A 14,692-nucleotide genomic window follows, 5' to 3' on the forward strand; every position below is an offset into this window, starting at 1 on the left:
CCGGCCTGGCTGCTTTCAGAAGCAGGGACTGGGCCTGGGAGCAGGGGTGGCTGGCTTCATCCACTCCGCAGTCAGCGTAGTTTTCTGCCTGTGACAGGGTGAGGCCGCGTGCTATAGGGGGTTGCGCTGCAAGTGACTGGTGGGCACCTGGTACTGACCCGGCACGTCCTCCTTCTTTGCAGACTGATCCCTGGGAAACGGAGTCCGAGGAGTATGCCGAGGAAGAACGCGGCTCCTTTAACTGGACTTACACGGAGAAGGAGGAACCGCCCACTGTTCACGTCAGCCGGCCTGGATTGGTCAAAAGAGAGGAAGCAATGTGGATGGCGTGTGACGTCACCCCCGAAGTGCCGGAGAAGAGAGAAGACGGAGAATCAGGAACCGGAGACGAGAGAAACGGAGGAAGAAGCGGAGAACCCGACGAACAGCTGGAAGCCAGCGGAGGAGCGACCGAGGGGAAGCCAGGAGGCCAACGACCCTGCGAGTCGCCGTGCCACTCTCCCGGGGGAGGAGCGTGGCTTGCCCAGGTACGTCAGCGTATGGCGACTTGGGTGGGGAGCAAGCGTGTACTTTAGTGTAAATAGCCCCGTGTGAGGTCCTACGTCCCCCTTCCCCCTCTTGTGTCCATTATCCTGCGTTTACTCCCCCCTCACAGTCTGTTTCCTCTCCTCACTCCCACACTGCATTGTTATTGAGTTGTGTGGTCACGAGTGGTGTCCCCTACACTACACCCCTGGGTCCCCCGGTGCATGCCCTCCCAGTGGACGCTGAAACTAACGGCCCCTTTCTGCTTGGTCTCCCCTTTCCCTGGGTCACCGGAGCCACGACGACGGCTGTCAAACACCCCGCCAGCAGTGACCAGACCTCGAGGGGGCCACCCAACCCAACCTAGGAGAGGAAGACCTACCAAACGCCACAACGGAACCCAGTCAGTTCGCGAGGGAGAGACTCACGTTCCGTACCAGGAGAACTCTCATGTTACAAACCCAACGCGGAATACCAATAAAACCCTCATTGACACCAAGAATTAGTGTACTGCCTGTTCCTACCCCACCATCCGATATCACCCCAACTCTTGGTACACAGGGCCCGTCTACACTGCCCACCCCTAATTACAGCACTGCACTGAGAAGTACTTGTTAAAAGTGATAGTTTTGTGCAACTGGTAGTCTGAACTCATGTTTTTGAAAGTGCTTTCAAACACACAAAATAAACAAGAGTTTTGGTGAAATAAAATATTTACCTAAGATCACATGATTTAAGTGGGGAAGTAGAAATGTATCAATGGTTTCTGGTTTCATTTTGTACAAATTAGCCAGTGAATGAGTATATATTTGCTTTTCCTTAGGTTTAGGCTTTGCTTTTTCTTCTTAGTGCGTTTTTCTGCATGTTTTTAAAGAAATAGCGAAAACTCGACCCAATGATATCGGAGTGCGTTACATAAGCACCAGTTACATTACACAATGGCACATGTCATGTGTAGCCACGTATGGATGAAGTGATTTACCCAGAATCACAGGATGTTGAACCAAGCGGAGACTACTGTAACACCATATCTTGGGTGGAGGAAGAGAGGCAGAAGCCAGATGAAAGCTTTGCTCAGTATGGTCTTGAGGTACCAACAGGAAGGACCTCAAGCTGAGAGAGACAGGCTTTATGCTAGAGTTTGGCTCCAGCTTTCCATTACTTGCACATCTCTAGGGTATGATGGGCAGAACCAGTGATCGAAGAGGAGGTGATAGTTAAAGCGTAATGCATCGAAGGAAGAGGTGGATAAAGAGCGGTAGATGTAAGAATGGGAGACCCAGCAAGAGAAGCTGCTGGGAGGAGAGAGGTACACTGAGACAAGAAGTGGATGTTAGAGGGACACAACCAGCATGAAAAGGAAAGAGACTTGGTGGAGAGAGGCCAGGGGAATACTCTAGACTCTTGCCTGAGACACCCTCTCGTTCCTTGGTGAGAAACTCTTTGGGAAAGGAGCAAATGTATTCCCCTAGAAGATACCTAGTTCAAGGAGATTAAAAAACGTACTGTCCAACCCTACGAGTCAGTCACTAAGCGTATCATGTTTTGAAATTTTTTGATAGAGAGCCACCAAATGAAACCTTATTAGGAACCTCTTAGCCAGTTTTAACCCCCTCACATACTACACCCACCCACCTCACCTTGCATATTCTTGATGCCCTTAAATACAATCCGTTTATTATACGGCTAACCAATAAAAAGAGCTCAGCTAAAGAGACCCATCATGGGGCCCATATTGCATTGCATCACCGGCCCTTCAAAAAGCACGCCTGATGATTAAGCATGACCTCCCCCGGGATGTGCGAGGGCACGAAGAAGTAATCCTTAGTATTCCTTCTTCTCCATCCTATCTTACCTTCTTTTCCTGATGGGAACAGTACCTCCTTCCTTTGTTATATTGGTAAATGTGGGGTAACGCAAGCAGCGTAAATCGCTGATTTGTGTTACTCTCCCCCAGAGAGGCATTACATGGGTGTTCCCGCGCATCCACCCATGTATTTTGGCACATTCCTAGATTTACAATTAGTGGTAAACTTGGGAATGCGTCAAAACCTTACACCTCCCCAAGGGCGGCGTAACAAGGACAAATATGTTTATTTTTCCTATTTCTACGTGTGCTGCATTCTGCCTATGAGGATTGTTTTTGTGCAGGAAAGTGCCCCTTCCTGCACAAAAACAATCCTTTCTCCAATGCAGGCACCATTGCAACATGGTGCATTGGTGCCTGCATTAATGCTAGGAAGCCAAAAGTGTGCCAGTGTAAGGAAAGGACAGGAATGTGCTATACACTGTTACCTGCCCTCTCACTAAACTCATTGCAGCAAGGTGGCTTGCTGCGTTATATAAATTTATGGTTAATGTTGCCTTTAATCGCCCAATGCTAAAATAATAATGATGTGCCCTTCTGTAATGTAGCTGGTGATCATGTAAAGCGCTCCAATACCTTCAGGTCGACTTTGTGCTATATAAAACTGCAACATAAATAACGGGATCACCCACAAACTATTTTAAACCTTAGGCCGAATTTAGCTATGCCTCCAGCGTTTAAAGTGTCAGCTCTATCCATTCCACCATCCCCCTGAAATTCCGGTTTAGTTGAGCCCCTGAACAGCATACAGAGAAATAATTTGGCGAGTATGTGTATTGGCTCAGTTACACTAGAGAACAGTGTAACATTTGCTTTGCCTGTCGTATCAGTTTTTAGATCTGGGTTCTGACAGCACAGTTGTTTCAACTGACCTATTGCTAATGATATTTAGGTCTGGTTTTGACAACGCAGGTTTCAAACTGACCTATTGCTAAATATATACCTGTTGCAGTCTTTCATCCATTGGCTCAAGACTTTATCAATCGCATCTTGGCCAGCCTATAGGAGGACTATTGCTGTTGGTTGTACTTGCACTCTAGTGCTTGCGCTGAGCTGCATTAAGGGCTACTTTATAACTGTAGCCCACTCTTTACGTTCCTGCAGGTTCCCTCTGGAGTGTCTTACTCTAATGTGCTACCAATGCACATGCTAGCCTGATAACATGACCTATTAACTTTACCAATGCTTAGGTTTGTTTGTTGCTTGCATGCAATCTGGTTCCCAAGCTTATCTACTGAACTTTAAGTCAAACGTTGCGAGTTGACTTTGACACTTCAGAAGCTTGAATAGTACAAGAAATTATTTGTTTTGCACACAATAGTCTGATGGTTTGAGAACACCTTTCGCTCCTGAGCACCCCCCATTTTACAGTATGCACAAAATAAAAATGTTTCATTTAACTTTTGCTGATGCAAGTCCATACATTTGATGGTGAAGTGTTGCAAGCCTTTAATTCAAAGAACCTGTCAAGTGCTAATCTCATACTTATAATTGAAGTGGTCTAATTTTTTGAAATATTAATATTTAGATATTGAAAATAACAAAACACGATCCACGAATGTTGACCTCACATGTAGATCAAAGAAAAGGTTATGTATAGGTTACGTTTGAGATTAAGTGTTGTGAATTCGGTAAAGAAAGGGGGCATGGTTCATTCCCTATAAAAGGGAAGGAGAAGGCCCAGAGACAAATGTTCTATGACTCAATAACTGGGTTGCCCCAGATCTCAGAATGGCAGTGTATCAAAAACAAAGTGCCCTGAATGACATAAGAAGCATGAATCTTTGAAAGGGTATCTGTCTGATACCTCTTTTTTAGCGTGTAAAATAAGACACTATATCGTATGTTATGATTTCTGGCACTTTTGATAAATAAGAAAGTGGTTATTTTATGTTTCACAATGCAGAACTTTTTTGTACAAAGTCTCAGCGACATGGAAATGGTCTGTGCAAAATGCATGGCACTAAATTTAGAAATTAAATAAAAAAATAACATACTACACCATTTCTGACCTCATCGTGTGCCGGTTGCACCACGATTAAAGCCCATCTTGGAAAAAGACACACTGTTTTTCAGTCTCTTGCACAAATACTTCATTTTTGTAATAATGCTACATTAAGACTTTTTTCTTTCTCCTTCTCCTTTAGTTCAAGAGCACTGCTTACTGCGGCATGTTCTGCCATTCATCCCTTCTTTCCCTATTCTTGCTCAAATACAATGGTACCTGATCATTTTCCATTGAGGGTTGTAGCAGGTGCCTTATTGGGACCCAACATGTCAATTACTACATGCGATGTTGGCAGGTACGTAGAAGTAAGGTGTAGCTTAGTAACTTGTAATGATAGCACACAGGAATCCTCTCGTTTTGTAATCGGAGTATTTTATTTTGTATGTTCTTTCACCTAGAGTTGGAAGTCTGTTAATATTAACATTTTAGGTTTTTAAGTTACTGCTCATCTCCCATTCCCTTCTCGGCTACAGCAGTGGGAATTTAGTTCTTGTGCAATCTGGGGCTGCAAGCAAATACCAACCAATCATCTACTACTCGCTTACTTTACCTTGCATGAAGCTTACAAGCAGCTTTCCGACCCCCCTCTCCCACACACACCCTCCTGGGGTACCAGTGGCATATTACATTTCATAAAAATATTTGGGGAAGTATGTAAGCTTTTAGTTACTGGTATAAAACTCTGTTGTCTTCAATGCAATACAGTGGCATTATATTGGTATTTTTCAACAGTGTTGAACTCTGCTTTCTGGCACAAATAATTGCATTTTAGGCTGGGTCTGTTTAGCAGAGGACCTACAGAAAGCTTGTGCTAGTGTGCCAAAAAGTTCAGGGAGTCATGTCATTAAGGGAGGCCATTAGTGGTAATTAAAAATGACTGTATACTAGGAGTGTTCTTTGTATTCTTACTAACAAATATCTGGGCATTTAGAATCAGTAAAAACAACAGAAAATGATTTTGGTATAATCAGATTTTTAATAAATTATAAGGAAATGGTACTTTTATAAAGTTACCTTTTCCCTATCACAAACCACTGGAAGCCCATTAGCAGGGCTCCAACTGCCCCCTACCCTTTTAATAGCCCCCTTGAGTTGTAAACACTGCTTCCAGAGCAGGACAAAGCCTTGGGTGAGGGGAAGCGTTTCTGTTGCTCTAACAGGATGGCCAGCTGGGCTGTGCCCAGGAACAATCCAGGTGGGTTGGCCTGGGGCTCTGCACAAGGAAAGAAAGGTTTTATCATCTTGGACTTAAGGAAAGAGGGACACTGTGGGGTTGTTTGCTGTAGGGCACATAGTAAGTACTGTAAAGGTGATTGGGGTTACTCCTGGGAACTTTCACCCTATTATTTAGAGAGGGGATAGAAGTCACCCACCCACAGGCATACATGTGGCACACACACTATCCTCCTCAGAACACTACTGGACACCTGGGAGATCAGAAGAGGACTGAACTTTCCGTCTGAGACACAAGAAGAGTCTAGAACACTGGACCTGCTCTCCTTGTACCGGGGAAAATTTAACAGATTCAAAGATCAACCTACTCTTCAAGCTATAGAGACCCAACAAGCCACAAGAAGCCATTTCTGTAACTGTGCAGCTGACCAGTTTCAACTGGATTTGCCCTGGACCCTGTTGGTGGTTCTGCTGTAGTGAGTCATGACCGCGAAGTGTGGTCTGCAAGGTCCTGGAAACACTGACTGTGTGAACATGTACTAACATCTCCTGAAACCAGGGACTTGGGAACGTTTTAGCTGCAAAGATCTCTCGAGGACCGGAACTACTCTTCCAAGCGGATCTGACAAAGGCGGGTTGCTGCAAGGCTGAAGATTCAAGTTTCCCCTGCTTTCCCACTATTGTCAAAAAAGTAATCCCCTTTGGGTAATATTACACATCCAACATAGGTATTATCACAAACACATTCATTCTATGCATACAAAAATGAACAAGGAGGAGATGCAAACTGGCAAAATATGAAAATAGTATATGCAATTTATTCAAGGCAAAAGTTAAAAACATACCAAGCATCAGTAGCAATATATTCAACCCTATCAAAAATACAGTCCTAATCAATTGTTAAAAATGATGACACGAATACAGAAAACACAGTGAAATCAACATTTCATAAAAAGCATTTCATAACAAATGGGAAACAGTGCAAAGGAAAACTAGTTCCTATTTAGAGAGTGAGAGAATACACTAGTCAACAAGCATTTACAATGCAACGGTTTCGCCTTTGGAAAAGTTAGAGCTATTGGCAATGTAAATGACAATGCCATTTATTTATCGGTTTTCAAAACCAACACATCAATACAAATTTTGTCATTTACAATGCCAATAGCTCAAACTTTTCCAAAGGCGAAACCGTTGCATTGTAAATGCTTGTTTATTCTTTTAGTTAAATAACGATACTCTGGGGTTTGTTATTTATTAGGTGCAATAAGTAGCACCTATAACGAGTTTCTGAGGGATACCATGCACATTTTTACCTTCTAAATTGTGGCATATTTGCCCCGCCTAAATTCAACAAAGGGAGAGCTATTTAACACATCCGGTAATTACCCAGTGCACTAAATATCAGCCACCTCCTAATTCTGAACTCTTTGCAAACGGGGGTTTGCGCACAGGTTGGGAACTCTGACCCACTTCTAATCGGTACCTTCGTGTTTCAAAGGAACTACTTCAGTGTCTGCCACAGCAGTCCGGAAATAGGTTTGTCTATAGCAGGAAATCATGCAGGTGGCTGTGGGAAAAGAGGACCTTCCACAAAATATTGGGTGTACAGTAGGCGACTATATCGTCAGTACACTGGAAACAACTTCTTTCTTCTGTGCTGTTCCCTTTTTAGAAAAATCACATACCAAGAGAAATAATAAAAAATATAAAAAATAGGGCATAATGCCCAGCACTGGTTGTGTGCCATTTAATATCCTGTTAGCCTTTTGTGCCGGGGAATAAAATATCATCCGTATTGATTTACGTTGTATGCCAAGGTGGTGCCATGATGCGTGCGCAAAAGTGATGGCTTTTCAGCTTGAAGTTGCACATACAAGATTCCTCCTATTTCATCTCCATCTCAAAAAGTGGTGTCTCCCTAGTCCGTTCTTTCCTCAAGTCTGTGGATGCTAGTGCAGGTGCATTTGTGGCTCAACCAACTGAAGTCTTATCTAGTACACGGCCAGGCTCAGCAATTTGTGACCACTGTATTTAATGCTCACTAGTCTTCTCATACTCTGAAGCTTCAAGAGAGCCCGATAGGCCTGATACCTTCCAAGAAAGCACTGGCATGTCCGGTCACCTCAGAACAGCGTGATATGTTCAGGATTGTGGGCAGACCCTCGCGCATCACATGTTCCACTGGGGGGGGGGGGGGGGGGCAGAAACCGAAGCCTTCAGGAAGTGGTGCTGATGTCTCTCAGCTGGGCCAGTCTTCGCCATTGGCTGGACCCAGTACTCTTGACAGATGGGTTGGCTCTGACCACTCTGGTTCTGCACATTCCACAGGCAGGGGCAAGAATGGTTCTAGGCCACGATTTTGCTCTCCTCCATCCAGAGTCAATAGATTGGTCTGGGTGCATGATTTGATGCAATGAGAGGCATCTTGTGGTGTGGCCTCCTTCATCCCCACAATTGGCATTTGAGGCAGGAGGAGGGTACAGCAATAGCTGCAATTGGCCTTCTGTCTTCTTTCGACTTGGCAGACATGATTGTCTGCTCTCCTGGGGCACACATGCAGCAGTGTGTAGCTCCGTTCGCTGCAGCTTACACTCGTGACACATACATGAACAGATCTGTTCGGCTCTCTGCTGCTCGGCCAGGTTGAGCCTAGGTGTTTTTACCTTTGTTTGGGGGGGGTCCAGATTAAACTCTCCAACAAAATGCGATGGATGAGGCAAGTGTTTGGAAAGTTCAGTCTGAATGGGGTATCTCTTCGCAAATAATTACGGTGCAAGTGAGACCTGGGCCCTGTAGACAATGCGGTTTATTCTGCACCTGAAAGTGAGCGCTGCGGTCTGTACTAAAGAGCTTGCTAGGTAGTTCATACAGTAGAGCAGTGAGTTGAACATGAGCATACCGTCTGCACAAGCACCCTGCCCTTGAAAGTAGTGCTCGCTGTCTGTACAGCCGTCATCGGTGACAATTTCTGCCAGCCCCAGACTATTTACCGAAAGGTGCACGGGTGACCTATGACCACTGTAATGATAACTATTGTATATAGCACTTGATGCTGCCCTTCTAATTTTTATATGCGCTTTAAACAACAGGTGTTAGTAGTAGTTAATTTAATGTTATTCAGTGCACCGATTGGTAACTCTCGACTTTATGTCGCTGCCTTACTTCGCTTATGGAGTTAGTGCACCAAGGTGTCCTGGCAGCAAAGAGGGTTGCAGGAGAGGCCATGCATGAAAGGTCACTGCACCGGAGGAGCGCCGTGGGGGCAGGTTAGGGGAGGGTCACGGCGAACAGGTCACATACCAACCACTTCTGTGTCCGCGCTGACCCAGCCCAGTCACACTTTTCAAGCTACTTCCTCGACCACTTAGAGTGAGCTAACTAAGTGTGCGTGCGGACACAGCAGTGGGAGCGGAACCAAAACTACAACTCCCAGAGTGCCTCACTGATGAAATAAAACCCATTGCTAGAAGCTTAGACGCAACTAGTCGCCATATAGATGACCCGAGGGAAGTGTGCATGGGAGGGTGTCACACACAGTAGAGATCACTTCTACGAAAGGCACAAAGGGGAAGTTATCTACGAATCGCCAAACTTCAAGCACTGAGAAACTTCCCCGGGAGAACTGTGAGCAGAGAGAAACGAAATACTGTCCAGAAGCTGCGTGCTCTCACTGGATAACAGGGAGACGACATGAGACATACAAAGGAAAACGAAAATCCATGCACCAAAAAAACAGAGACGACACACTCAGAAGACGGAAAACAAACGGAACAAGCACTCACCTGGGGAACAACGGAGGCCCAGCACGGAGCAGGCATTTCGGCAACCCCGCCCACGGCCGCGGTAATGTGCGCTCTGAAAAACATGAAGCACACGGACAGGGGGGGGCGGGAACGGACAGCGGGAGGGGGGGTCGGGAAGGCTTCCTCCGTTGATAATGTGCACTCTGAAAAACATGAAGCACACGGACGGGGGGGGGGGCGGGAAGGCTTACTCTGTTGGCGGTCGGCCGCGGAATGAGAACACAAACATGGACGCACCAGAAAAATAAACCCCGCCCACCGCCGCACTGTCGTGTACAAAGGGGCAGGATGAGTAAAAATGGCCGGAACGCCCCCGAATCTGCTCCGCAATTGACGGACAGATCTCTGTTCCAATGGCTAGCCTCCATTTATGGAGCTAGCCAATGGGCGGATCCCCAAGCCACATACTCTAAACAAAAGATTTTGTCATGGGCGGGGCACTGCGTGCCTTCGCCAGGTCGAAACCTAATCAATATTCAATTATGTTTTAAATTTCATTCGAAATCTTTGTCTCCATGTACTTAATGTAGTAGCCACTCATATGGGCATAGACGCGTTTCAGTGGGCAATGGATTAGTAGCCAGCACCTTCCTCAGGAAAATTATTTCATTCCCATTTTACACAATTTTATCTTTGATCATGGGGCTGAGAGACATCCTATGTTAAGATTAGCGATGTTTATCAGAAGTCTGTCAAAATCTCTATAGTACTGGTGGAGCCTGCATTTCCTTTACCATGAAGTGGACATCCACTATTCTTCAATATTGATAAACATGAGATCTAAAAAAATATCATTGTTATTAAGTATCACGAAATTATAAGAGGCCACAAATATGTGGTATTAATCACTTCCGTATCATTAGCTTGCCTCGTAGCCTCAATAAGTTAAAAACGGAAGTACCGCCAGCGGTCTGTCTTCAAAAGTGTACAGCACCCAGGACATGCGCCTCCGGTCTAAATAGCAGGCAGTTGAACTTTTCCACAGCAGCAAATCTGATTGAGCTGGACCTTGGAGAGAAGGTATCTGGCCTTGTGGAGCCCTGTTCTGCTACAGTCTGCAACTAATGCCCCAGTGGAAAATTCCAAACTCCAAAAAAGTGACTAAGTCCAAAGAAAGAAATCTTCATCAGGTAAAGGGACCTTCCATGGACGTAAAATTCAAATGTTTCCCACTCTGAGCTTTCTTGTCAAAAGTATACAACTTAACTAGGACCTTGTCAAGTGGCTATCCAAAGTCAATGAACCCTCTTCAGCCACAGCATATTTATGCAGTACTAAACAGTAATAACATAAAAATACAAAACAATAACAATCTCAATTAGTGAAATGGAGTACAATCTAATAAACTAAATGACAAAAAAATCTAATAAGGGCAATTTTCAAAGTTTTAGGTAGAAAATGTGCCACAAAGCGCCAATGATTATTAATGGTCGCAGTAGACCAGGACCTTGACGTAATTTGAGGCTGGCTGTAATGGAACACAGGTTGGATACTCCAGGTTCGCACTGTTCAAATATTCTACCTTCTGACTTGGCCCTTTAGGTCGCAGTTCATAACAAGAGTGCACTTCTATAATTCCCCCTGGACCTCAGGGGATGGATGCACTTAATGGCTGACAGAGTGTCAGTCAGAGGCAAACAGCAGTGTCCAATCCAGGTCCAGTTGCGGCTGGGCAGTTGCAGGAAAGTCCTCTTGTAGCTGGTTGCATCTAGGTCGCTTAAACAGGGAGTAGACTTTCTAACCCTTTGAGTCTACTTCTTTGTCCTGGGTACAAGAAGGACAGACAACCGATATAGCCTCTTCTATTCTCCCCATCTTTGTTCTGAAGTGGGTTCCTGGAGGTGCCACATTTATTCACTAAAATCCAGTTTGAAGCAGCTACTGTAACCTCAATCAATTAAGAGACAGAAGACTAGTAGGACAAAACCAGGGTCGTTCAGCAACAAGATAGAGGATCCATAATAATGGTCTTGGCATCTAGTTATTTCCCATTTCAAGTGTGCCTCAAGGGTTATATGTAAACAGAGAGCCTGAAATCAGGGAGGGCAAAAGCAGAGTACCTCATCAACAAGGCAGTGCATCCACAAGAATTGTCTTGGCATCCTCTTCTTTACCCTTTCAAGTGGACACAAGGGACAAAAAACAAAACAAAAAGGGATGCTCACAGTGCCACCCTGTATATTCGGTGGAGTTAAGAGTAGTCCCCTGTGCCCATTCAGGTTGGCCTGTTTTCTGCTGGGAGGCATGTCACTCCGATTCAAGGCTAATTGCTGGCTGGGAGAATCTGGAGAGCAAATTAGCCTCCAGAAACTTCAGGCATAGAAAAATTAACTTACTAAAAGTTACAAATTCTTATTTTTTACAAATCAGAGTTCACCATTAAATTGGATTTTAATAACTAATAAAAATAGTAGTTTCATAATGTTTATAGCTGATCCCTTGCCAAAAATACAGTGTTAGTATTTTAATCTGTACTCTTTTTTCCTACATGGGATAGCTAGGAAAATATACGTTTTGGTTGCTAGTCACTGTAAAGACATGTTAACATTACATTTTTACATATCCTACTTTTAACTACATGTAGTGTGGGCTGCAAGGCTGTGACTTATTAATATTTAAAAGGAAGGTATTGACCTATCAAAATGATTTATTTTGGTAGGTCTAATTGTAGTTTTTACCCTTCTACAGTCAGGCTACCATTGTAGGCCTGAAGCCATGTTTTCACTGCCACTGTAGTGCATGGCACAATAGGTGCTACAGTCCACTAGAGGTATTTAACTTCCAGGCCCTGTCAACAGTTTGTACTAAACAGTAGGGACTTGTATGTAATTTAAATATACCAATTAAAAGTATGCCAATTAGACTATGGCAGAACATGGACCACATGCCCTTAACTGCTGGTAAGCAGGGACGAAGTGCATAAGTAAACAAGCATTTGCAATGCAATAGGTCTCGCATTTGCGAGGGTTTCAGCTACTGGCATTGTAAATGACAACTTATTTATGTGTTGGTTTTTTAAAATAGATAAATTAAAGACCTCGTTATTTAAATAAATAAAATAATGCCAATAGCTTCAACTGTCTCAAAGGCGAGACCCATTAAGCAACCTTTAATCCAACAGAGGCGTGCCGAGCGGTACGTGCCGTGCTGGTTTAATAAAAAAATGTAAAAGCGTTGCAGGAGAGCCAGGCAGGAGGAAAGCGTTTCGTGCCACGTGGAGCAAAGTTTGCTCCGCACGAACCATTTACTCTAGGGACCTAAAAAACACAAGATGTCGCCACAAACCAGATGGACGCATTCACTTTGGATGAGTGAGGGACCGGGTGAGAGTGTTGTGCGAGGGGGGTTTGAAAGACACAGGGAAGCGCGTTTTAAATTAGCATATTGTAAAGCGCTTTTTAATTCAAGAAAAAAAACTCTTGGTAGTGGCAAATTACTTTATCTCTTGCCCCGCTCCACTAATTTAAATTAAATAACAAAAGAAACTAATACGCCCGTGTTTGGGGATCGTAATGAACAAAAGAATAAGTGCGGCCACTTTAATCCAATTGAGGTGTACCGCATGGTATTTGCTGTGCTGGCTAAACACATTTTAAAAAAAAAAAGTTGCACTGCAGCTCCAAACATTTTTGGTGGTATGAAGTCTGTCTCTCTCTCTCTATATATATATATATATATATATATATATATATATATATATATATAGATAGATAGATAGATAGAGAGGCGATTTAGATAAAGAGAAAATGAGGCTCAAAAATCCGGTTATTTCTCGGAGGTCAGCGGGGGAGTAATAGAGGGTGCAGAAATCGAAGGATGATTCTGGGGGCAGCCACTACCCCTCCTTCACAGGACCTGTGCATGTACAACTCAAGTTACCCTCGTTTGGGGGGGGGGTCTCCTCCTTCTACTAACAACTAAAACAAGCAGCATGCGCTGCCCACCCCTCGCGCACACCGGCTCCTTGCGCATGTGCCACTGCCATGTTTACGTGAGGCAGAGATACGCGAGACAAAGAGAGTGCAAACAGTGCGGACGAAAACTGTAGTTGGTGGCCGCTGCTTCCGGACTACACGGAAGTCAGTTTGCCATCAACAGCCAGTCAAAACCAAGATAACAAAAGCTATAAAAACATTCAGCAAATGGCAAGCGGCAGGAGAAACTACCGGCTGCTTGCCAACATATAGGGATTACTTTATTTCTTGCTGAGACAGCGCATGCGCTGCCAAGGCGACACCTAAAAATAATGGGTCCAGCAAAAGGCGAAAAATCCCAGGTAACCACGCACAAAATGTAGATTTCTTACAATTATATTTGAATGGTCTACTAGCTCACTACTTTGTGTATAAGTTGCAATTTTCTATTTAATGGTTTAAAGTAGTTTGCTTATGATCTCTATAAATACTGAATGGGTAGCTCAATTGAAAGAGGGAAGGTGTGTGGTATCTTCACCATTATGTGTAGCTGTTCAATCCTGGAATGCCTTCAGTGAAGGAGACCTCTGGGTTCCAAAGTAAGACAGTTGGACTGGATGTGGTGGCGGAGCTATTGCAATAAGCCTTACCAGAGCTTTTCGTGAGCTTCCTGCTAGATACATGCTCAGTTTTACAGCTAGCTAGTTCCCTTGATTTGCTTTGGGGTGAATAACTTTCACTTAGCTCTAATTGGAAGGATACAGATTGGGGATATCTCTAGAGGTCAAATAAGAAAATATAATGCTCTATAGTTTACAACCCTGTTCACAAATAGCTCATAGCCACACAGGGTGTTTACTCAAAGTTAACTAAAAACAGCAGAAACTCCTGTCAGGCAAATGATGTGGCACGTGTATCAAAATACTAAGACTCCTCAGGTCAGCTGCATTCCTGGAAAGGGGAGACTGCGATTTCCAGAAGTTGTTCAATCATTTAAACTTATAGATTAAAGATGGTGATTTTAATAGCACCTAAACTTGCTTTGTGCCTACCTGAGTGGCTCACATTTTAAGTTCTGTTCATCTTAAATGGTTGTCTGTGGCTAATAGTTTTTAATTTACTAGATGCAAAAAGGCATGGTGCTTGTATGACCATTTTACAGAATGTATGTTATATACATACCATTGTGATTTTTAATATGGAGGGTGCTTTGACAAATGTATATATTTGTTTAGCGAATGCTAATCACAAACTTTTCTTGCTTTGCGCAAAGTTGAGGTCATTCTGGTGCTTCTCTATTAAACTGTAATAACAACATGAACTGGGAAATGTAATGTTCTGTGGATTTTTACCTTCATGATTTTCATTGTACCCGGTGTGTGTGTGTGTAATGTTTGTCAAA

At 43.9% G+C, this 14,692-nt stretch overlaps 2 protein-coding genes across 2 annotated transcripts in view; one reads left to right on the forward strand and one right to left on the reverse strand.

Moving 5' to 3' along the window:
* LOC144786032 (lysosomal alpha-glucosidase-like) overlaps nucleotides 1-14,692 on the reverse strand; it is an 828,834-nt gene that overhangs the window by 809,715 nt on the left and 4,427 nt on the right. The window lies entirely within an intron of this gene.
* MAFK (MAF bZIP transcription factor K) overlaps nucleotides 1-14,692 on the forward strand; it is a 198,217-nt gene that overhangs the window by 16,714 nt on the left and 166,811 nt on the right. The window contains exon 3 of the mRNA XM_078664957.1: nucleotides 4,540-4,695. Within this exon, the coding sequence (XP_078521083.1) occupies nucleotides 4,686-4,695 (10 nt within the window). The 5' untranslated portion in view covers nucleotides 4,540-4,685. The remainder of the gene's footprint in view (nucleotides 1-4,539; nucleotides 4,696-14,692) is intronic.

This window comes from Lissotriton helveticus, chromosome 10 (assembly GCF_964261635.1).
Source record: "Lissotriton helveticus chromosome 10, aLisHel1.1, whole genome shotgun sequence".
NCBI classification, from domain to species: domain Eukaryota; kingdom Metazoa; phylum Chordata; class Amphibia; order Caudata; family Salamandridae; genus Lissotriton; species Lissotriton helveticus.